Here is a 23,300-nt window from a genome sequence, read left to right as displayed (position 1 = left end):
ATATCTACAGGCTTAAGAATTTGATGAAGATCACGTGGCTGTCACTAGGGAGCTAAGACTTGGGTCCACGTCTCCCCTTCCACCAGACTCTCACTTCCACCAATGGGAGTTTTACTATGAACAGATGACAGTTTTCCTTCGAGCTCCCCAGATGGACCCAAGGTCCACGATTCTATCAATCAACTTAGGCTGTAAGAATGTTGGTCCAAGAGAGAAATGCTGTTCCTGTAATTGTCTTTTATTCATGAAACATTAGCTCTCCCACTCTACTGCACTACTGAAAAATAAATGAATGAAGTGGTTTTTAAAGCACTGCCAAAATAGATCTTTGTGAACCTGGTGATATAGTTTGGATATGTGTACCCTCCAAATCTCATGTTGAGATATGATCCTCAATGGTGGAAGTGGAGCCTGGTGGGAAGTGTTTGGAGCATGGGAGGTGGATCGTTCATGAAGGCTTGGTGCCCTCACTGTGGTAATGAGGGATATTGAGTTCACATGAGAACTGATTGTTTAAAATAGTGTGGCACCTCTCCTGTCTCTCTCTTGCTCCCTTTTGCCTTCTGATACACTGGCTCCCCTTTTGCCTTCCACCAAACTTCCTGGGGCCCTCAAGAGAAGCAAATGCCAGTATCAAGCTTGCTGTACTGCCTGCCAGAACAGGTTGTAGGCCAAATAAACCTCTTTTCTTCAGACTAACATACCTGGTTATGTATCAGCTAGTTACATTTATGTCAGCTCTATCTCTTTTAGAATATTTTGGTCTATGGTTGACCTTTAGTTAGAGTGGTATGCATACATACTGACGAATAAATAAGAGCTAGTATTAAGTGTATTTAGAATAACCTACTGGTCATGTTTAAGGATGACAGTAGAGAGGACAGAGTTTGCCTCTCATGCAGAATAATACTAGAAGATGGGAAACAGTTAAGAGACTGTGACACCAAAAAGCTGAAGGTTAATATTCAATAATTCAACTCAATGGATGCAAAATGGGAGATTCCTCTTCTATGTATCAATCGCCATGCAGTGTACCCCAGGCATATATACATTATATGCTCAAGTAGTCTGAACATGCTGCTAGGGACTGTGAGAGCACGGAGACCTGGGCTCTGTCCCAGAGGTTCTTATTCAGTAAGTCTGGGGTGGGACCAAAGATTGTGCATTTCCAACAAGTTCTAAAGCAATGCTGATATGGCTGGTCGCTGGGCCACACTTTGGGTAATGAGGATACAGGCACATTCCTAACATTTTTATATGTAAATAAAGACAAAAAGGTGCACAGAATTCACTCATAATAATGTACATATGTGTGTGTTTACATACATGTACATAAATTTAAAAAAATCAAAATCTCTCATTCATAAGGATTTTTTGTCCTTAGCAATGTAAAGTTCAATGGAAAGGAGAGACCGCAAAGGGCTGCTTTCAAAAACGTAAAGTTTGCTTTTCATTTTTTTTTTAAGACCAAATACTTTACTATCTCCAGATACCTGAAAATATATGGAATTATCTTGTAATAAAACTCAGATGCCCAAAGCCCACGTTTTGAGTTTTCTTTGCAAGAAACAACCCCAAATGCGAGCAAATCAGATACCATGTAATAAGACCTAAAAGTATTTTTCTAAAGACAGAAAGAAAAATATCTAAGCAATAGAACCCAGATTGGAAAGACACCAAACAAAGATAACAGAATTATTTTTAAGCCTCATTTTATGACCAAGGGGCACAGCAAAATAGTTTGAAATAGAAAGTTTTCATGCTGATTACATGAAATCAAAATACACACTGTTCAAAGGCAGCCAACATTATTATTTTTTAAATGCAGCCTAGTTCATGCAATAAGTTTCAGTGTTCTTTCAGTCTGGGAATATTTCAAAATACATTGCAGGTACAGCTGGGAAAACTCAGTGATACCCCTGTCCAGATCTCAGCTATTAGGTTATAAAAATATTTTCACATTTCCTGCAGATGTCTAGATTCCTTTCTTTGGTAGTAATTTTAATTCAGACCTCATTATTGACAGCTGTTTGTTCTGATAGAACTTAATTGCTCTTCTACCAGACTCAGCTGCACGCAGGCTGATTTCCTTTCCTTATAGAGTATATTACATATAAACACAGGCGGGAAAAAAATAACCAATTAACTAAATACGTGTGCGTAAAATGATTCATTGAGAGCTCTGATCAAGTAATGTATCCAACTGCAACACAGGTCAAAGGAAATTACAGCACTTGTAGTTTACGGTATTAAATATAATTATATAGAAATGCTCAAAAGCACTAAAATATATAGATGATGAGTGGCAGCATCTGAAAATCTACTTTTATCAAAGAAATTTATAAAATTACTATATTTGAGTAACTGGAAGGGTATTTAATCTGCTGATGGATTAACTCATGGATATCTATTTTACATAAGCTCTACGCTACAAAGAACCTGAGATGCCTTCCATAACTGACAAAGTCATGAGGAACCCAGCATGCTGTGGGATCACACTGCAATGCCAACAATTCGAAGGGCAGAGTTTCTGGGGACACACCAACTCTTTTCCTCATTCTCCAGTCACTGCTGTGGATGAGCTGTTTTTCCTAACAACTTTACCAGAAAATGAATACAAATTCTTTGAAGTTAAAGCTATTCCCTCTGTTTGAAGACAATGCCTCATTTTAGCAGCTCACCAAGAGATGCAGGAACAGCTTGGCAATGTTCATTCTATCAAATGCCTTGGCAGCCTCACTCATGGAGTCTAGGCCTATTTGGAGACCCCAAGCTGCCTTCCTTACTGGACTGGAACCCCTGAAGAGGGATAAACCGAGGGCTGAATTCATCAAAGAACATATAAGCAGCAAATATACTGCATTTGAGACAAGCAATAGTTCCTTTTATTGGCTCTGTCTGTTTTGGAAATGGAGAGAATGTGGTGAGCAGGGATGAACAAACTGCTCCTTAGTAAGGAACCCATTCAAGGAAAATGAAGTTTTTTCCTCAATACTAGGGACGCTATATGGTGCATCCCTTTTCGGGTCCAATAAATGCTTCTCTTTGCAGACTTAATCTACCTCATATAGGGAGGAAGATATTGGGAATAGGATGCTTATTACCCTGATAATTCTCAGGGATGCAGCATACATTTCCATTAATACTAGGCATAATGCTAATTACAATGCAAGCCCCACACTCAACATTTACAAACCCTGACAAAATGAATGTAAGTATCCTACAGGGTTTGGTATCCACAAAATCTGGTCAATAGCCTACTCCCAGTCCCTCCCTTTCCCCTAAGTAACAAAGGAAACCAATACTTCTTGGTCTTTGAGAGTAATTCTACTAAGTCCCGTATTTTTTAGTCTATACATACAGATCATTATACCCTTCAGATTCTTGCATGGTATGACTCCTGGCATCGTTTTGGATTGCGACACTTCTACTCTGATGCTCACTTTATTTAGTGTCTGTTTCACACATGGCATAGTTCTAAGGGAGGAGGATGCAATGTGACCTCATAGACACCATCTCCAACCACGTATCTCTAACGGTTGAAAGTTACAGCCTGGGGAAGAAATTCAGTTTTGGCTCATGGAATTAAAGACTTACTACACTTTAAAATTCCCCCCATCATTTTTTTTTTTCTTGAAGGTTCACTTCTTACCGGTTAAAATAGTTTAAACATAATTTAAAGTCCTGACTGAGTTGATGAAACTGACTATTTAGTTTTCAATTAAGCATAACAGAGCACATGGTCTTTGATGTGATGTACTCATTTTATGAAAGAACCAGGCTGGCAAACAAAAATTTTATGGAATTTAGAGATACTAACTCTGGCTCTTCCACCTGCAGCTTGTATCTTAAATACATCATTTATTTATTCTTCCAGAGCCTCTGTTTTCTCACCTGTAAAATGTAAACCCATTTCCTAAGTTTTCTATGATACTGTCAGCAAAATACATTTTAAATAATAGCTTCTTGATCAATGTTAATTTCAGTACTCTTTTTTCTATGAATTGAGGACCTAGAATTGAATATTTTAATTCAGTTAGCCTAATCACAGAGTAGATATGCAACCTTTCTATTCTTGCATAGTTTATTAGACTTCTACTAATAAATTTTATGAAACCAATATTTAACTTTATTTTCTGGTTTAAATCCTCTCAGGAAAAAAAAAAAAAACGTAATATAAAATTGAATCAGATTTTAGATTCGGCAGGGATCTTAGAGATCTGGTGGTTCTCAAAGTGCGGCCCCATGACCAGCAGCATCAGCAGCATGTAGGAAACTGTTACAAATGCAATTTTTCAGGCCCCACCCCAACCTAGAGAATCAGAAACTCAAGGGGTGGGGTCAAGCAATTTGAATTTTATTATTTCATTATTTTTGAGACTGAGCCTCGCTCTGTTGCCCAGGCTGGAGTGCAGTGGTACAATCTCAGCTCACTGCAACTTCCACCTCCCAGGTTCAAGGAACTCTCTTGCTTCAGGCTCCCGAGTAGCTGGAATGACAGACATATGCCACCAAATTTATAAAATAATTATAAATTTTATAGTTTTAGTAGAGACAGGGTTTCACTGTATTGCCCAGGCTGGTCTGGAATTCCTGGTCTCAAGTACTCCACCTGCCTCAGCCTCCCAAAGTGCCAGGATTACAGGCGTGAGCCACCCCACCCGGCCAGCTATTTGAATTTTTAAAAGCCCCTAGGTGATTCTGGTGCTTGCTAAAGTTTCTGAGCCACCCGTCAAGCCATTCTCCTGCATTTTACAGGTGGAGAGACTCAGGAACAGAGACAAAAATAAAATCTCTGTATTTCAGTTGCATTGCTTTGTTTGTGTCAAAGTTCTGTTTTCCTCCCCTTATCTCAAGTACCACTCAGTGTTTGTTCCATCATTTCTTCCTTTCCTTAGGCATATGGCTATCAATATGCATGGTCTTATCTGACTTCCATTTAACCAATTTAACTCAAGCTTTCCTTTTCCTCCAAAAAGCTCCCCCCATTGCTTACTGCACTAGGTCAGCTCAACGTTTGTTAGGAGGCTACTCTCCAGGTTGTCTGTGGCTCTAGAATGTTTGTGGTGTCATCATGTTTATTCCAAAAATAATCAGTCATTTCATTTAAGTAATGTAATTCTTAGATAAAATGACGAGATATAGTTACAAAATAAATGAGTTGTTTCTGTAAAAACCAAGTTAATTACTTTGGAAAGATAGACGTAAAAGTAATTTGTGTCCCGTCACAGCCAATAAAGTACCATTGAATTAGGTAAGGGTGACACAACTGCAGGTAAATGGAAAAATATTTATAAACATCTAGATGGATTCTAAAGTTGCTTAACTTTAGAAACAAAATACTGTTTGCTGTCGATATTAAAAACACTAAATCTGCTAATCATTGGTCATACTCAAATAAGAGTTCTTAGTCCCAAATTTTAAAAACTGGTGAATCTAATATACAGTTATGCATTTGAGGTTAATGTCAACTGTATACATACATTTTAGGGTTCTTTGCTTCACTTGAGGTTTTGTCTAAATGATCAAGTCTAAACTGAACATATAGATCAAGGTTTCTTCTGAATGGTCTTGATTGATTGCTTTAGATCTCTTCATATATGATGATTAAGCTTTTTGAAGGAGATACCATACTCTATAACCCACAGTTTTGCACAGTGAAGTTGTAATAAATATTTACTGGTTATATTTATATATACATTTTATTGAATGTTGCTAATTGATTAGCCAATTACACTTAGTAGTTCATCATCTCGTTTTATTACTGTGAGCCAAATTATCCAGGCTATGAAACATTTCTTTTATGATAGCACTTCCTGGAGTCCTTAGAGAAATTCCAAGGGGGGAAAAATAGTTCTATAAATTTCCTCTTGAAGGCTCACAATGCATTAGGTTGAGAAACCCTGCTGTAAAGAAACCAGTTTAACTTACTTTTACCCATACTTATTTGACTACAGAAATTCACCCCCCTGCATCAATTAATAATCCATGATTCAATGTGCACATATATTGATGAGATGGCACAAATTTTCTAAGTGATTTTCATTCTTATGTTCAAACCTTTTTTTCTGTTTCTGTAGATTTTCTCATACTTCTTATAACCCAGAATAGGTGTGAATTATGTATGCCAATTATGAATGGGTCAGATTAAATGGTCAACATACGGATTTGTAAAACTTAGATTGGTAAAACTGCTATTTTTTTCTATTTTCTTCTTTCTTCTCAATGAAGTAGCAGAACATTGTAAATCTAGCTCTGCTTTCACAGATTAAAAGAAAAGTTTTAGCAGGGGAATGTGAAACTTAGAATGTCAAATAACAGGCAGTGGTGGAGGCTTTAATGAACTGAGCCTAATTAAAAGTAAAGGTGCTGAGTGAAAATTTTAAAAGACTGCAAGCCAAATGTTGCTAAGGACAATTTGGGGTACAAGCTTTCCAAAGAGGGAGGTGGTTTTAATACTCTGTAATCATTTTGAAACCTCATGCTATAAAAGACTTCAGATGTAGAAAAGCAGTCTAAGTATCAGATTATAACAGCACAGGACACCTAGTCTAGGAGCACTCAACCTGGAGTCGAGAAAGCAGTAATAAATGCCCTTTACACTACCTCTGTCCATGGAAATTGAATATTTACCTGAGATAAGGTTGCCCAGGCTATTAAAATCTCAGATGTTGAATGGCAGTTATGTAATGAGTTTCTTTGAAAAACAGAAAATGAATTGCCATTTAACAAACACTGCCTGGAATGTTGATAATTGAAGCTGTGTGATGCATGCTTGGGGGTTCATTATACATTCTCTCCACTTTGGGGTATGTTTGAAAATGACCAAACTAAAAAAAATTCTGAAAAAACAGCCTCCTTTGTTCCTGCTTAAGGTAAAGCACTTTCTAAATGTAAAGAAGTCCCCCACAGGGCAGAAATAACAAAGAGGATCGTGTTCAGAGCCACTCACCTTCTTCCAACAGCTAGGATTGGACTACTGGTTTCTTAGGCCATAGCCAAACTGTGATATGGTGAAGCTTTAGCAGAAAACCATGTGACTTGATAAGATTGCCCATGCAGAAATGCAGGCAAAGAATTCAGCAAGAGGTATGAAGACCACCTTGGGAATTTGTACCTTTGTACAGTATGCAGGCCACAAAGCTTCACTCTAAAAATGACTTACATGTAGAATTATTATCTCAGATTTTAAAGATGTGTTTATTCCTAAGCCTTTAGAAAATATAAACACAACAACAAAGGCATACATACCTATCTCTTGTAACTGGACTACATTCACAGAGCTCCTTACTAAATTCTGGAACAGGTTTTGCTAAGCTTGTAGCTTCACTATTGTACCCTACAAACCAATAAGTTTGAGTTTAATTGAACCAAGATAGCAAATGGATTTCAGACTATAGTACCTGAGAGAAAATAGTCTGAAACCAGGTCAATCATTTTCAGACACACGAAAGAGGGATGAAATATTAACCATAGATTGTAGAGGAGGATTTTTGTGGTTTGTAACATGATTGGTTATGGTTTTTCAAATCTAAGTAGCAAGCATCAGTCCAGATTGAGAAAGCCTCTGCCCAATTGATTAGAATTGGAGTTGGTTCAGGTTGACAAAGTGAGAGTTTAGGATGTGAAGAATGACTGACCACCTATAAACCAAAATTTGGACTAAAGTTGTTTCTTCAAAGAAACAGATTTCTAGAAAACCAATCACCATCATCATAATCATCATCAAAGTAAACAAGCATTTAATCTATCTGATTTTATCCAGTTTTCCTCTGAGAAGATGCCATTGGCAAATGACCAGACTGCTCTCTACCTTTCTACAGAGCTATAACTTCAGTCAAGTGAGTGACTTGCACAAGATCATACAGTTTTATCCAATATCTCTTATTTTTCTACATTTCTACAATTATCATTTTTTTGATCCTGAAAGCTAAGTATGTAGTGAAAGTCATGGGGTTCAGAGTTGTTTTTATTAAGACACACTTAAAATGAAGATTTAAAGATCCAGGAGCTTGATTTATCAGTTTAACATTTTAAAATTGCCTACTATATATGCAATTGCTTACTGCTTTAGGAAGTATTTGATTTTTACTAGTGTTTTTGAGCATGTGTAAAACATAGATTATATCTGGAGACCATTCGTGGTCTCTGTTTGTCCATATAAAAATCCAACAACCCTAGCTCTTGATAAAATTTGGAGGCTTACCATTGTGACCATTTGAGGTTGCATCTTATATACATTTATCTTCTGCATTCATTTACAGTATTCACTCTTAGCTTGGAGGACAGTATAATTTAAAAAACCCAGCATCTTCAAATAATCTGTATTTAGACAACACATAGGTCAAATCTCAATATAAGCTCTGCTTCAGTGACAAAGAGGAGCCTTACCGCAGTGAAGGGAAAAATCACAGAAAAAGGCACTCCAACTCACAACTCTTCTACACACATCTAGGGGTAGTTAGGGATTCAAGAGGAAAAAGCAAATCAACCAGGTGAAAATGGCAACAACAACAAAAAAGATCAGGTGGCCGTTCTGAAAAAAATTAAAAGGCCCTTTTTCCTCCTCTCTTACCTATTTTATAGATTGACCAAAAAACCCTTAGTTTGGGTTGTACTTGGGGGTTTTGCTCTTCTCATCCAGTCCTGTGAAGGAAATTCACATTGCACTTAACTGGGTGATCAGAATAGAGCAGTGAGAAAGAAATTAATAAGCCTTTGCAGGCGGACCAATGTCCTATTGGGGCTCAAAAGTTTGATGGGATAACTTGGAAGGTCCAGCAACTTAGGAGAGTTTGAAGACAGACAGCCCCCACCCCCAGCTATGTTTTGTATCCAAAAAGAAATTTTTGCTAGCTGAATTCATCATCATTTACTTTGTCTTCAGCACAGAGACTGCTTGCATATGCAGGCTTTTATTTCAAAAGGGATTCTCTTCTGATTTTGGTGTCACTTTATACATTTCTGTAACAAGAAATTCTCTCGGCAGCTGTACTTACGTTAGAAACACAAATGTACCTTATTAATGCTAGTTATCAAGGCAAAGAGTTTGAAAATACTTGCTAAACATTTGTTTATTTATATACAATATTTCAGAGTTTTACACAGCTAAATACTGGCATATAACAAACACTGTGAGTGTGTGAAAGAAATATAAATGATTCCAGCAGATGGCATGGTCAGAAGCAAAGGGTTTGCAAGTGCAAGAAATAGCACGAATCCAAATTGAGAAATCTGAATGGCTATAATTGTAACACATCTACAATGGAATCAAGAAGGTCATTTACATTACGTTAAGAAATACAGAAGCAGAGTCTTATATAAGCGTGTTACACAAAATGGAGATTTGGCACATGGGTTATCATTGGACAGTATACCACACACAGTTTTTATTTCGGTTCCAGCAGAAAAACAATATTGACAAATTTCTTTCTCTCTTTGCTTCCTACTTTATCCAATAGAAGAGGTAACAATAGCATCTGCTGCAGTTGACTGGAGCCTGAGATGAGGAAATTGTAGCTGATGGGCCTCCCAAGCATATCGACACTAAAAAGCTCATGCTACAGCCACGGCACAGCCAGGCTAGCACTCCAACGGGAGCGGCAGATACACAAGGCAGCCACTGTGAACCAGAGCAGGGCCTGCCAAGACAGCGTGTAAAGTAATTTTTAGTGGCCTGAAGTGGTTTCCACCATCACAGCTCCAGGCACTGCCGCAAGGCAGGACAAGTTTATCTCTGACATCTTCTCCATCTCCCTTTGGCATCGCTCTACGATTTTCTGCTGCGGTAGCCTCACTGACCAAATTGGTACCCAGTGCATTCAGGGTGCTCCCTGGCTACCCATCAGCCTTTCTTCCCATTATTCATGGGCTTGAAGATCTGGGATGCTTAATTGGGTCTAATGTGTCAAAATTACCTACTCCAATCATCTTGGTGTCAAACATAACACTTCCCCTCATTATACAGGTGCTTTCTGGTTATTTTCCTAATGCATCTAGAAAATGTTAAGGGACCCTTTAATCAAATTGATTTGAACAAAATTTTAAGGACCATACTGCAGCGGAAAACATACTAGACCAGCAGTCTGAAGACTTCAGTCCAGCAGAAGCCTATGGGAAAGCTGTCAACCTCATTGGCCTAATTTTGTTTTCTCAACTCAACTCTGAAATTTTAAAAAAAATTAAAAAAAGAGAAGGCTGCAGGAGGGGAAGTGGTCTGAGAGCCTGGAAATGTCCCTTCCACGGCTATGATTCACTGTGAATGAATCATAGTCCTGTTTCTGAGTTCAAAAAGAGGCCCACTAGCCCCAGTAAATCTTGAATTACAGGAAGATGTAAAGAAAATATTTTTGAGTTAGGATGTAAGGAGAGTTAAGAGCACAAGTTTCTCCTACCCACAAGCTAATATTTTACCAGAAGTAATCAGGTAGCAGTTATGAAATGCATTTTTGAGAATGGACTTTTTTCCTACTGTCTTACCTATTTCACATACTATTCATAAACCCTGTATTTTGGGGTCTGCTTAGGGGGCTTGGCTCCTCTCATCAAGCCTGGGGAGGGAAATTCACATTGTATTTAGCCAGGCTGATGAGCATGGAGAGCAGAGTTCCACCAATCTAGTAAATAAGGTTCAGCAATGTCGCACTCAGAGGTAGAATAAATGAGGTCATAAATGAGTTGTTTTCCCATCAAAAGGTGGAGTATGCTTCCCCATTCCTTGAATCTGGAATGGCCCCTGACTTGTTTTAAACCAAGGAATGCAGCAAAAGCAATTGTCTCAAAAGGCCTTGTAGCTTCCCCTTTGATGTCCTCAGAACCCTGAGCCCACTGGACCAGGATGAAAAGCCTTGGGGAGAAAGAGAGACCCCATTTGGCTTTCCCAGCCCTTCAAGCTGACTGAGAAAAAGAGCTCAGGAGAGATAGGCGGAAGATCCATGTCCTGCCCCAAGTCAACCCACAGACTTGCGAGAAAAAACAAATTACTGTGGTTTTAAGCCACAGTGTTTTGGGTTGGTATTTGTAGGTAGCAATGCTAACTGACTGATAGACATACCCTCCGTTCTGCCAACTCCTATGGCACACAGGTGTACCAGAAACAGAAATACGGTTATAGTATTTTAAAATATGATTCAATGCTCAACACCAAAACAAATGAACAAAAACAGAGAGAAAAGAAATATTCTCAAAATAATCATAATTCTCATAATCCTCTCCCTTTCAGATATTAAATGAAATTTGAGCAAGTGGCTGTTTATCATCGGAATGGAAGAGTCACAGTTAATCCTGACTCATTTTATCTAGTTCTTTTTTTAATATACTAGAGATATGACAAACCACACACTCAGCAAGCACCACTGTGCACTGATGAAACACTTAACTGCTGCCTCTCCCTTGATGAACTGCAATGTAGAGAAGAATTTTGGGGGGAAGTGGAAGAGGTATCGAGGGAGGTGAGATGGGGAGAGACAGAAAAAGCAAGACTGCTCATGTCCCTTGAAAGAAAGGAGACAAAAACAAAAAACGAAAAATATTTAAGTTTTTCACAAGCAACTTATCTTTGGTAAATTTCTGTGATTTAAAAATAAGTGTGCTGTCCCAGAAATCTGAACCCTCAAAAATCAAAGGGCAAAGAATTTCAGGAACCTGCAAGCTTGAGCAGGCAGTCTGACATTATGACTCACTTTCTTTCCCTTCATCTCATCTGTTATCTTTGGCCTCCATTAAACAAGGAGAAAGGGACAGTCACTAAGTCATATGCCACTTGAGGGCACTCCTGGGGCTTATTGTTTGGAACTGCCAAAATGCTGGACGTCATACCAAGTGTAAATACGAAGCAATGTGACTAATATCATAGCACAAAAGACTAGCATTTATCAACTCCAAAGAGCATGGCCCTTAAAACTAGCCACTTTGAGAGGACAAAGATTTAATGCAATGCTGCCATGGTGCAAAAATATTTTTGGAACTCCTTTTTGGCAGTAGAGTTAAACGCCTACGGCCTGTTCTTTTGAATCCAGTAATGGTGGCACATCTTTGTCCTTGAAGGTGGATTTATTTATTTATTTTTCTAGTGCCAAGAGATACCTGGAGCCAAGCGTATGGTTTGTATGGTTGGTGACCAAGGTAAGAAACACTGTTAGATTTCTTTTCAAGTAATGAGCCTAGTTCTCTGTATGCTTTAAAAGGTTACAATTAAAGTAAGTCTCACAAAGAAGTTCTCCAAATATTTAAAATAAGAGTTGCATTCAAATAAGCATTTTTTTTTTAAAGTTAAAAGCTTTGAGGTGGGTTATCGTTTGGACCCAATAATTCTGCCAAAATTAAAAATTAGTTTTATTACCATAAGCAGTGGTTTTCATGTAGGGGCGATTTTATATCCAAGGGGACATTTGGCTATGCCTAGGACATGTTTTTATTGTAACAATGTGGGGGAAGGGAGGTGAGGGTGGTGAGCAAAGCCCAGGGATGCTGCTAAACATCCTACAATGTATAGGACGGCTCTCATAGCCAAAATTCTAAGATCTAAAATGTCCAAACTGCTGAGGTTAAGAAACCCTGCTTATAGAAACAATTGGTTCTAATAAGCAAAGCATTTATTTTAGTGCAATGAAATAATTATAACAGTACTTAACACATTTTTCCGTGTTAAATATTCCAGTTGCCACCCATCTTCTATGTTAATGTATACATGCACATGTTTTCTACTCTTCTGAATCAACAATTACATAGAACTCAAACTCCCAGTCCAGAAAATATAATAGTGTTCTTTGTGGACATTAACAGAGTCAATTTAAATAACTAACTGTGAGGTAAAACAATAATTTTTAAAAGTCAGTCACTGTAAACATTTGTTGACTTCTTTCTATGTAACAGGCTAATGAATCACTTTACACAGCTCTTATTTAATCTTTAAAACCAATACTATGAAAGAAATACCACTTTTATCCCCACGTTACTGATCAGGAAATTGAGTCTTAGAAAGATTGTTTAATGTGCTCGAGGTCACAGATGTAGTAAATAGTACAGCTAAGATTTGAACTCTGTTTGTTAGAACAATTTCAATTGCAGAGTTTTCACTACCATACAATGCTGGCTCCTAAGAGCAGCTCTATGTGCTAGGAGCCATCTCATTTGTAGGTTAGGGACAGTTCTACCCCCATTTGTAGGATACACATTGAGCAAAATGGAAAATGGCAGTATAATATACACATAGATCAGAAAGGGGGTTCTCCTTCTGATTCCGCTTACTAGTTAAGTACGTTTTCTTCAGCAAATCACTTAACTTCTCAGGGTCTCAATTTCCTTAGCTGGCGAGTGAGGAAAGTAATAATGCACATCTGCCACTCTTATCATAAACATCAAATAAAATAAGTGATGATGGGGAGATGCTCTGTAAACAGTCACTTACAACACAAAAGTGAGTTGGTTGCTATTCTTAGGCACGAAATGGGAACAGGATTGGTGATAGGTTCTCAGTGGCCCTTGAAGGAACCTTCATCATATAGACCTGACATATGATTTTGAAGTTAGATAGTATTGTATTACTATTGGCCTCACCTCTCTTCCACTGCATTTATATCTATTATGCTTCTTTTCAAATAAATTCTGCATTTCATCAGGCAGCCAGAGTGCTCTTCCTAGCACCTCAACTTCTCCATTTTGAGTTTTACACTTTATACCTACTGGGGACACTATGCAATTCCTTTTAATGCTTTTTTTTTTTTTTTTGGTTCCTTTACTTTTAAACTATTTTGGCAGAAGGAAGATATTTTTCTATCATAGGACTGTGCCATCAATAGACTGAAGACCCAGCCTCCTGTTTTTAACACTATGTTGTTTCATAAACTACGCATTTGCTTCTTCTACAGAATTATTGGTGTATAAAAACAGAATCTGGCATAATGGGTTCCACATGGCATAATTATTTTTCCTTACCTTAAAATGTTTCCATAAATAAGGACATAATTTGTACACTCCACCCATTCTTATCGAGATGTTGGCATTTTTAACAATCCTACCTCTCATCTACAGAAGGCTAGCATCTCCTATTACGTAATTTACACCCAAAAATAAACCCCAGCTTTAAGGAAAACATGGGTCTATGGTTCACGTTTGTCAGCATCTCAAAACTATCACATGCTTTGGCAATACTTGTGGTCTTTGATCTGAAGAGACATTTGAATGGAACATTAGAAGGAATAAAAATGGAATTTAGAATGAATGGTTAAAAATGTATTAAACAACTTTCCACAGCACTCTTAGCTTCTTTGGATCACAAGGTCTTTTGTTTTTATGCTCTTATGCAATGCTTTCCAAAATCTTTCTTTTGACTTTGAAAAGGCCATTTTCATCACTATTGGGTTGGGCTTAGGGGTACATGGTTATGCTATGAATATGGCCTACATAGTTTCCTAGTTGTGCTTCCATATGCAAAATCAAAAAGTATTATGAAGATTGGAACTTAGGAGTTTTTACAACCCCAAACTGGCATCTGATTTTTTACTGGGCCATTTTAGTGGCCTGTTGGTGCTTCTAGGACCTTATTGCTCTCTATCTGGTATGCAGTTCCTATTCCTTCGAGTTCTGAAGAGTGGTTTGATTCTATGATTGTGATAGATTTAAGTGATACTCAGGAAGCTTATTTTATTTTCCTTGAGACTGTTTCACTTAGAAGATCAATTCAGGAGTTGTGATCTATCCCCTTTTCAATTTTTTTCATAAATAAATGTTTCTCTTATGAATAAAAAGTCTTCCTTTTCTCTTAAAAAGAGTTAATGTGACATAAGATTTAGTATCATGGGTCAAGGTTTTATAACTGATTCACTGAAATTACAGCTTTTTCCCTATGTATTCATTCCTAACAAATGCAAATACTTAGAGCAAATCAGTTGTCATGTCCCTCTGGTACTAGAATATAGTCTTTACAGAATATGTGGTTTAGAATAAAGCCACAAATTATTCTATAAAACAACATAAGGAACAAGGCTCAAAAGTGGAACAAAACGGGCTTAGTTTCTAAGTGGAAGACTAAGACGATATAGGAAAATGTAATCCATGACCTCTAAGAAAATCTCAGTTTAATAAATAGAAAGTTCTGCCCCAAAATCACATTTTATAAATAAGATAAAAACAATACTATATGTCTCTATTCATGCACTGCACATATATACACACACACACACACATATATATATGTGCTGTGAAGAGATAATGGCAAATATCTGACAACCTTTACACATGTGCAGTAAAGAGCTAAGTATAAGGGACTAGGTGGTCTCTGCAATACGAAGAGTAAGAACTGGATATAATGATGGGTAAACAGGCCATGGACTTTGAAATCAGGATGAAATGTATATGCTGTATGACCTTGAAGAAATCACTTATTACCTCCCTGTGCGTAATGCTCTTTGCAAGCAAAATATACTATTTTCTGGATTAAATGACTGCTCAGTAATACTTGGAAAACAGTAATGGCTCCATGATTGGTAGCTATTGTGATTATTTATGTTCAAGTGATTAAAGAATGGAAAAGACTCACATGCTAGCAATTGCCTTTGATTTAGAAAGAGTGAAAGAAAGGCCAGAATATAGCAATGTGGTATGGAATCAGAAAGGAAGGAGTGGCTCATTCTGACCAGGTCACCAGGGAAGGCTTGACAGAGAAATCAGAATAATGCCCCCAAAGGGACAGCAGAAAGGGGAGCTAAAAACCATCATGGGACCTGAAGTCTGGAGAATCTGCCTGATTTATAGGGCCATGCAACGTGGGGAACACAATGGCCTTGCCACCACTAGTAGTATGAGCTCAGGCAAGCAAGCTGATCTTACCTGGCCTCTGCTGTTTTTTCTTCTGTGAAATGGGAGACTAAAATTACTCCTCGTAAATTACCACGGGAAGCGAAAAGCAGTAACACATATAAAGCACTTACGACAGGGCCTCTTCAGTTGGCAAGAAAGATTATTTGATGTTGAGTAAGTGCTCAACTATCCTGAACTATTAGTATTGCTACAAAATGGGGAGCTATGTCTAAATTTAATCATGGAATAGATGGTATGTGGGAAAGAACATGAAATGTAGAGTAGTAGAAAAAGGAACTCAGAAATAGTTATAAGTAAGGCAAAGGCAATTTAAAAATTAAGCTCTCATAAAGAAATACCCCAATATAAAGGGAAAAAAATACAGTCTCTAAGGTGAAAAAACAAACCAAAAAAATCAGTCCAGCCTTGAAACTCTTACTATTTTTGTAAAAATTACTAAAATGCCATATGTAATTCAACAAACCTGGACAAGCAATTATTGAGTGCTTACTAAGGTGTAAGAGCTGGGGGTAAAAATGTACATAAGCCATTACTCATGCCTTCTGAGATCTCAAGGTACGTATGATCTGCACACATATAGCTAAACTTGCAAAGTGTGAACCTATTCTATGAGAATTTACAGAATATTTAATTCTTCCTGTGGGAAGAGAAATGGGGAATGAGCTTAAAATGTTTCTCCAGAGTTACAACTCAAATGTCTACAAGATAAAGCAATGTCATAAATGTGTATAAAATAATAGGTAGTGGGAAGGGTTTGCAAAACTGGATAGTGCATTCCAGCTTAAAGAAATTCATGCTCAAATTTTTAAAAAATTATCGTGTATATCAACAAAACCATCTGAAGCCAGTTTGCAACCTCTGCAATACAAATAGAAAATGCTATTTAAGTAGGATTATGCATCAAGGTTGAACACCATCAGGTAGAGAAGGGGAATTGTTGAAATTCTAGACCAGATAAATATCTTTGGCTGAGATCCAGAGATGAAGATATTTGGAATGTGTAGCTATCAGAAGATGGCCCAAGGAGTCAACAATGAGGTGCGAAGGGTGAGATCAGCCTAAATTACAAAGGGGCATGAATGCAATGATAAGCAGTTCAGACCTCATCTTGAAGGCATCAAGGACAACGGCATTAAGTTCCTTTAACAGCATCATTTTAAGGGTTGAAAGGTTTCTCAGGTCTTTATACAAACAGATGTATTATTATAAATGATCCTCTCTAACACATAGCATCAACATGTTCTCTCTCACTGAGAAACGTCTTATGGGATTGCCATAGTAGAAAATATGTACATTTGAAAAAATCCATTCATTTAATGATTTGGATGTTTATAAACATCTGTTATTTAATAAAATGGATGGCTCAGGTTACGTAGATGATATCCAAATTCAGGTTGAATTTTTCTTCTCAGAGTTCTAAATATACATACAGCTTTTAAAAGGTACTTAGTAATGAATAATTATTAATAATTAAAATTACTGCATACTTCTATATGCCATGCACTGTCTCAAGTGCTTTATATGTATCTATTTTATGTCATCTTACTTAATTTTTATAAAATTCTCATTGCTATAGCGTTATCCCATTTTACAGGTGAAGAAACAGAGATTAAATAATTTGTCCAAAGGCATACAGCCAGTAAGTAAACAAGCTGCCATTTTACTTAGGCAGTCTATCTCTCCAGAGTGCGTACTCTCAATGTTGAGATTCTATGCTCTGTATGAACTGATAGATAACTAGAGTTGGCCTTTCCTTGCTTGCCTGTTTGAACTAGACCTTCTTTCTTTTAGAAATCTGGTAGACTCTGTCCTCCTTGACCTTGCAAGGCCTTGTCTGCGCTTGTTGCACTAGGCTATCCCTAAAATTCTTTTTTGGTGTTGATTGTTAGAATTTCTTTTACTTAATGGCTCATTTTTGTCTTAGTCCAATTATGGCACAGAATCACTGGAGGACCATAATTTCCTTTTTCTGTACTGCACCGCCAGCCCGACCTTTTTTGGGCTACTACCTGACTTCTTTGAAACCTCCTCCATTCTCACAGGGTATATTGGGCAGAAGGCTTGGATCTACTTTGTCACTACTTCTTTAATATAGAAAAAAAGTTTAGTACATAATAAAAGAAATCAAAACACAAAATACAGTATTTACCTTCCAGACTATTTTTTGTGATTATGTATAACATGATCATGATTAACCGTGATCAGTATCCCTTTGTAACATGGCTATTGTGGCTTTTTGCATAGTTTCTTTCTGCTCAGAAATGGTTTCTAAACTAGCATTTCTGGGATGCTACACAAATAACTGTCATTTAAGAATGACTTTAATCTGCTGCTTTGTCACAAAACATTATACTGTCAAGTTTTAACTTAGCTTGTATTCAACTCAAGGATTCAAGATAACATAGATGTTCACGATGTTGACATGACCCTCCTAAATAAAGAGGCCAAAACTTCTTACCAGACATGTAAAATTACCTATGGGTTATTATTTCACAGAGCTCAGTTTATGCAGTTCCTTTCCCTCATTGTTTTGAAGTTGCTAACAAATTTCTTCCACCAATATACCTACTCTTCTGTTGTTTGTTTCAATAAGCAGCTTCTCCAGAGCCTCAGGCACAGCACTTCCAAATGTCAGCAGCTATTAGCTCAGCACATTCATCTTTGTTTCCTTATTTCTCCTGAGTAGCCTGTCTCTCTCAGAGGTGAGTCCAGGTGGCTTAACATAACATGGATGCGGGTGTGTGTGTGTGTGTGTGTGTGTGTGTGTGTGTGTGTGTGTGTGTATTTTCCCAAAATAAGGCATTACAGCTATTTAATCTTATCTCTCATATTTGCTATTTGCTTGCAAACATTTTTGTATCCGTCACGGTGCCTAGCATGAAACCCATACCTTGCTTATAATCTACAGAGGGTGAAATGCATTTTAAAAATTACGTATGTATGTATGTATGTGTGTATGTGTCTGTCTGTCTGTCTATCTATCTATCTATCTATCTATCATCTATCTATCTATCTATCTATCTCAGTTTTCTAGTGCCTCCACTTTAATTTACGGAAATGGGAAGAACATTTGGAGAAAGCACAGATTCTGTATTTTGAAATGCAATGTGAAAAAAATCATCCTGCTGTTTTTCAGTGAAAACTCCCAAATTATGTGTCTCTAATTTTTGTTCCTATTATTTTAAACATATAATTACACACGTGTCTGTGTGTGTGTGTGTGTGTGTGTGTGTACCGTATTTTTGCCATTAGGCATATAAGGGCAACATTTCTTCTGCTAGACCAAATTTTCTGTTTCTCTATCCTTTGGCCAAACTCTATCTATCTGAAAACAATTCATGTGTTTCATGTGTGATTTTTATAATCAAGGTCAGCTCTGACCAAGCAGAGGCACCATATAATCAGGTACATTGGCTCTTTGAGGCCTGCAAAGAACTGTGAGCATACAGACTGATCAAACTAGCACCTGAATTAAAACCAAAAGGCAGGAGAACCAGAAGTCTACTTTCATGATGGAAAACAACTTGCTGAAATTAAAAATAATTTTTAATGTTTTACAATCATGCAGAAAACTGCAACTGGAGTGGCCAGTCCTCAAAGGACCCTGTCTTGGATGTAGGGAAACAAGAATCTAGATAAGACTTGAGGCCGATTATGCCATCACCTTCTTAGTTATCAGTACTTGAAGCAAACTTTGTAGCCTCTCACTTCTCTTGACACGACATAATTCTCTTAACCCAACATACTGTTGTTATGAACAGCAAACAAAATAAAGCATAGGGGAGTGCTTTGAAATTAGTAAAATACTCTCCATAAATACAAGGTAATGTTATTACTAGTTTTTATCTAGGAAAACATTTGCTGGAAAAGAGAAACTTTATCCTGTTTGGAATTTGCCAGCCCATTGTTTAACAATGAGCATTGTAGCATGGTTTGGCTAGGTGAATTTCACTGCTTTTATTCTGATCAACCCGTTGACCCCATTTCTAAAAAACTAGCTCCTTTTCTAGGGTCTACTGTATTATATTTATATTACAGTATAATATGGGGTATGAAAGAGAGTGATGGTATTAAGTCACGATAGAAGTGATTTACGATAGATGCTTTCTTGGGTTTTTCCTATACTCCCAGACTTCTATTTTGCTTATCTGTGGAAGAAGAAATATTTTCTCATATTTGAATTTCTCAGGTTATAAAGAACTATCATGAAATTATATGCACTATACATTTATATAGTAATAGATAGACTCTGACCAGATAGCTTGAGTAGTCTGCTAATAATGATACTTAAGAGGCACTCAAACAACTGGAAGAAATCAGCTTAATATTTAAAAATCTATAAACATTTATATATATCGCAATCTGAGTGGTGATGTAGCTGTTCGAGTTAAGCAAAAAATACAAACTATACATTTCAAGAGAAATACAACTTATTACACCTTTGAGTACATAAAACGACTTCTTCCAAATTATAGAACTTGTATATATTCTATTAAATACATTTTTAAAAATCAAATTAGTGATTTGTCATGAGACTTGATATTACTAATGTACAGAAGGCATCTTTAAGCAATAAGATAGTCTCCCTAAAGCTTGTATGATATATTATTATTTTGTTCAGTAATTTTTTCCCCTATAAATAGTAAAAAGGTTGTATCAGTCCAGCCCACAAGAACTTGTCAAACAATACAAATTTGTTTTTAAGAATATTCTCCCACATGTTATTTTTTGTTTTACATATTTATAGCCATGTGCCCACTTAATTTTGTGTTTATTTATTTCTCTTCACTGGGAAAAGACAATAGCAATGGACCATAGCTACCTACTATCTCCAGGGGAAATATGCATCTATGTCAAATCCATCCTATTGATGTTAGCATAGGCCTCATTTGACCAAAAGAGAGCTGTATTATTTATGAAGACATTTACTATTCCAGAATGTCAAGAAGTTGCAAAAACATCCAATGAGAGTCAATTTAGCTTTCTGTTTCCTGACTGCAAGTGAACAAACGCTTCTTACCTGCAGTGCACAACCATCGGACCAGCATCGGGAGGGTTACAGGTTTTGACTCTACGTAAGAAAGCTAGAAAAGGTGTAGGGTGTTCTGGAACACCATGATCAGGCCAGGCGGTGAACTGGAATTGTCTCACTTCTCTCTTCTCACTTGAACCATTCTGTGAAATAGGAATATCAGCTGAAATTCTGTTTTCCAAGCCTCAGGTGGTAGTGATGAATAACAGGGAAGAGGTAATGCTAAAATGTGCTATTTTAATTCCTTTCTACCACCCTGTAGCCTTTGGGAAGACACACTCTTTGGAAATAGAAACCCTAAGCTATTTGTAAATGACAAATATTTGCGCAGGAAGACAAAATTCTTAGGTGAGAAGCATTATATTTTTCAGGTTTAACTACCAGGAGAGCTCCTATCACATTTTACAGGAAGAGCTAGTTCTTCTTCATCTATTCTTCATTGGCTGAAACTTTCATTTGGAGCAAGAGTTTTATATTTACTGATAAATCGCCAGACAAGAAGAAAAATGGCTGAGTGATAATGGAAGATTTATTTCATTCTTCACTGTTGCCATTGAGATCAAGATTTAAGTAAAGCCTTAAGAGATTTCATTTCTCAAAAGAAGCTTTCTTTAAACAATAGAGAAGGGAAAGGGAGGAGAAAAAAAATGAAAAGCAAACCTTGTAAAGTGCAAATGTTCGAACACAATATGTGGCCAGCTCCACAGTATCAAGCAGCGTTACTTGAACCAGTCCGTGGGTTTCTGTGCCTCTGCTAGGCCAATACTGGTCACACTTCACCTACAAGAAACAAGTGACACATTCAGGGCAAATGCTCATCAATTTCTCTATTAACTTTGCTTTGAGTTGCTGTTGAAGGAAAACAGTTTTTCTGCACTTCATTTTATGTTGATCTTTTTCTGGCATGCATTTTTGTTATCCCAATACATGTAAATTACTGCTCTGATGCCAATATAAACCACATTTTTCAAACTGGTAGGAATACTAAACAGTAACAGATTCAATTTTCCCGGAGAAAAATAAGTTGCAGATTGCTGCTGGGTAAAATACAGAGAGAGGGATTTGAAACTTCAGTGAGCTTGAAGAGAAAACAAATTTGTCCTGGGATAGACGTTATGAATCGCATCGGGAGGATGACACTTTGTCATTTAAACTACATGGTAAGATAGTGTTACTTCATCAAGATTTAAAAAGCACAACTTCAAAATATGCTTGTTTAAAGAAAAGTAGAAATAATTGGAAAATCCATCAAAGTATAATAAACAACATAAGCATGTGCTTTTTTTTTAAACACAAGATAAATGTTATTTGTATCCAAAGCAAATTAAACCTATAATGTCTGCAGGAAAAAGAGTTGTCTGTTCCTTAAAAAGAGTCTCAGAGGGTCACACACTAACAGTGCAAAGTTTAAATAATTTAAAATTCATCCAAGATGAATAATCTACAATTTCTATGTGAAGTGCAACAAAAGCACATAAAAAGTTTTCAACCTAATTAGTTTAACACACAACAAAGAATAATTCCAAGTCTGCAGTAAACCTCAAATTCACTGAATGAGTCTGTTGGGCATTAAAAAGTATAATGAAAAGTAACAAACACAGCACAGTATTTTTGTAGTAAGGCCATAGATCTGACTATATTTACCCTTTCTATGTCAGACTTTTTTTTAATGGGACTAATTCTTAAGAGAACCCAACTGAAATACATTTCTCTAGGTAAAGAAAGCTCCTAGCAGTATTTTACAATAGGGAATACACCTTTCTATTTGAAAAAGAACAGAAAATCACAATCTTTGGATTTAAACAAAGGCAATAAAGCATTATTATTAGAGACACTAGAATTTTTTTTGGTCCAGCCAATAGAATTATTACATAATGATTTGCTTTTATGTTTAATATGAGTATTTGTAACATTCTGTGAATAATACTGTAATTTTCTCTTTCACAGAGATAGCATTTGCTCCTCTGAGAATTCAGGCTCTTTCCATGAAACTATTGGCCCTTCTAAGAAAGGGAGAGGTTTTATCCTGTACAGAATTTCCTGGACAAGACAAAAAAGAAAAGCACTTTATAGCTATACAGTAAGCTAGATATTAAATTCACAAGGTTTGATTCCTATGCCTTGATTTCAACTTTGAGACCAGACAAACATCATCTTTTTGATGAAAACAAACAAAAACTGTCCACAATAAGACAAAAATTTTGCCTTAATAAGATGTAAAGAATACTTTGTGTGTTTCCTAGTTGTACAAAATAGCCTTCTGTGTTTTTTATTTCTATCATTTGCCCTGACTCAAAGAGATAACAACATAGGGAAATGATAATTCTTGAAGGAGAATACTGACGTAGAGTGACCAGGCATGGGCATCTCTATATGTTCTTTCACCATAAGCTAAAACCCAGGTCACAGATGACATATTTAGCAAAAGCTACCATCTGAATAGAACCAA

The 23,300-nt window shown here is 36.8% G+C and overlaps 1 protein-coding gene across 38 annotated transcripts in view; it reads right to left on the bottom strand.

The window, feature by feature from the left end:
• PTPRD (protein tyrosine phosphatase receptor type D) overlaps nt 1–23,300 on the bottom strand; it is a 2,309,829-nt gene that overhangs the window by 38,084 nt on the left and 2,248,445 nt on the right. For all 38 annotated transcript variants that reach the window (XM_054658683.2, XM_054658684.2, XM_054658676.2 and 35 more), the window contains 2 exons: nt 21,512–21,631; nt 20,840–20,994 (listed from right to left, as the gene is read on the bottom strand). In XM_054658683.2, the coding sequence (XP_054514658.1) occupies nt 20,840–20,994; nt 21,512–21,631 (275 nt within the window). The remainder of the gene's footprint in view (nt 1–20,839; nt 20,995–21,511; nt 21,632–23,300) is intronic.

The sequence above is a fragment of the Pan troglodytes genome, chromosome 11 (genome assembly GCF_028858775.2).
Source record: "Pan troglodytes isolate AG18354 chromosome 11, NHGRI_mPanTro3-v2.0_pri, whole genome shotgun sequence".
NCBI classification, from domain to species: Eukaryota; Metazoa; Chordata; class Mammalia; order Primates; family Hominidae; genus Pan; species Pan troglodytes.
The sequence above is the reverse complement of the archived record's forward strand: the minus strand, read 5'-3'. Positions and strand labels throughout refer to the sequence as shown.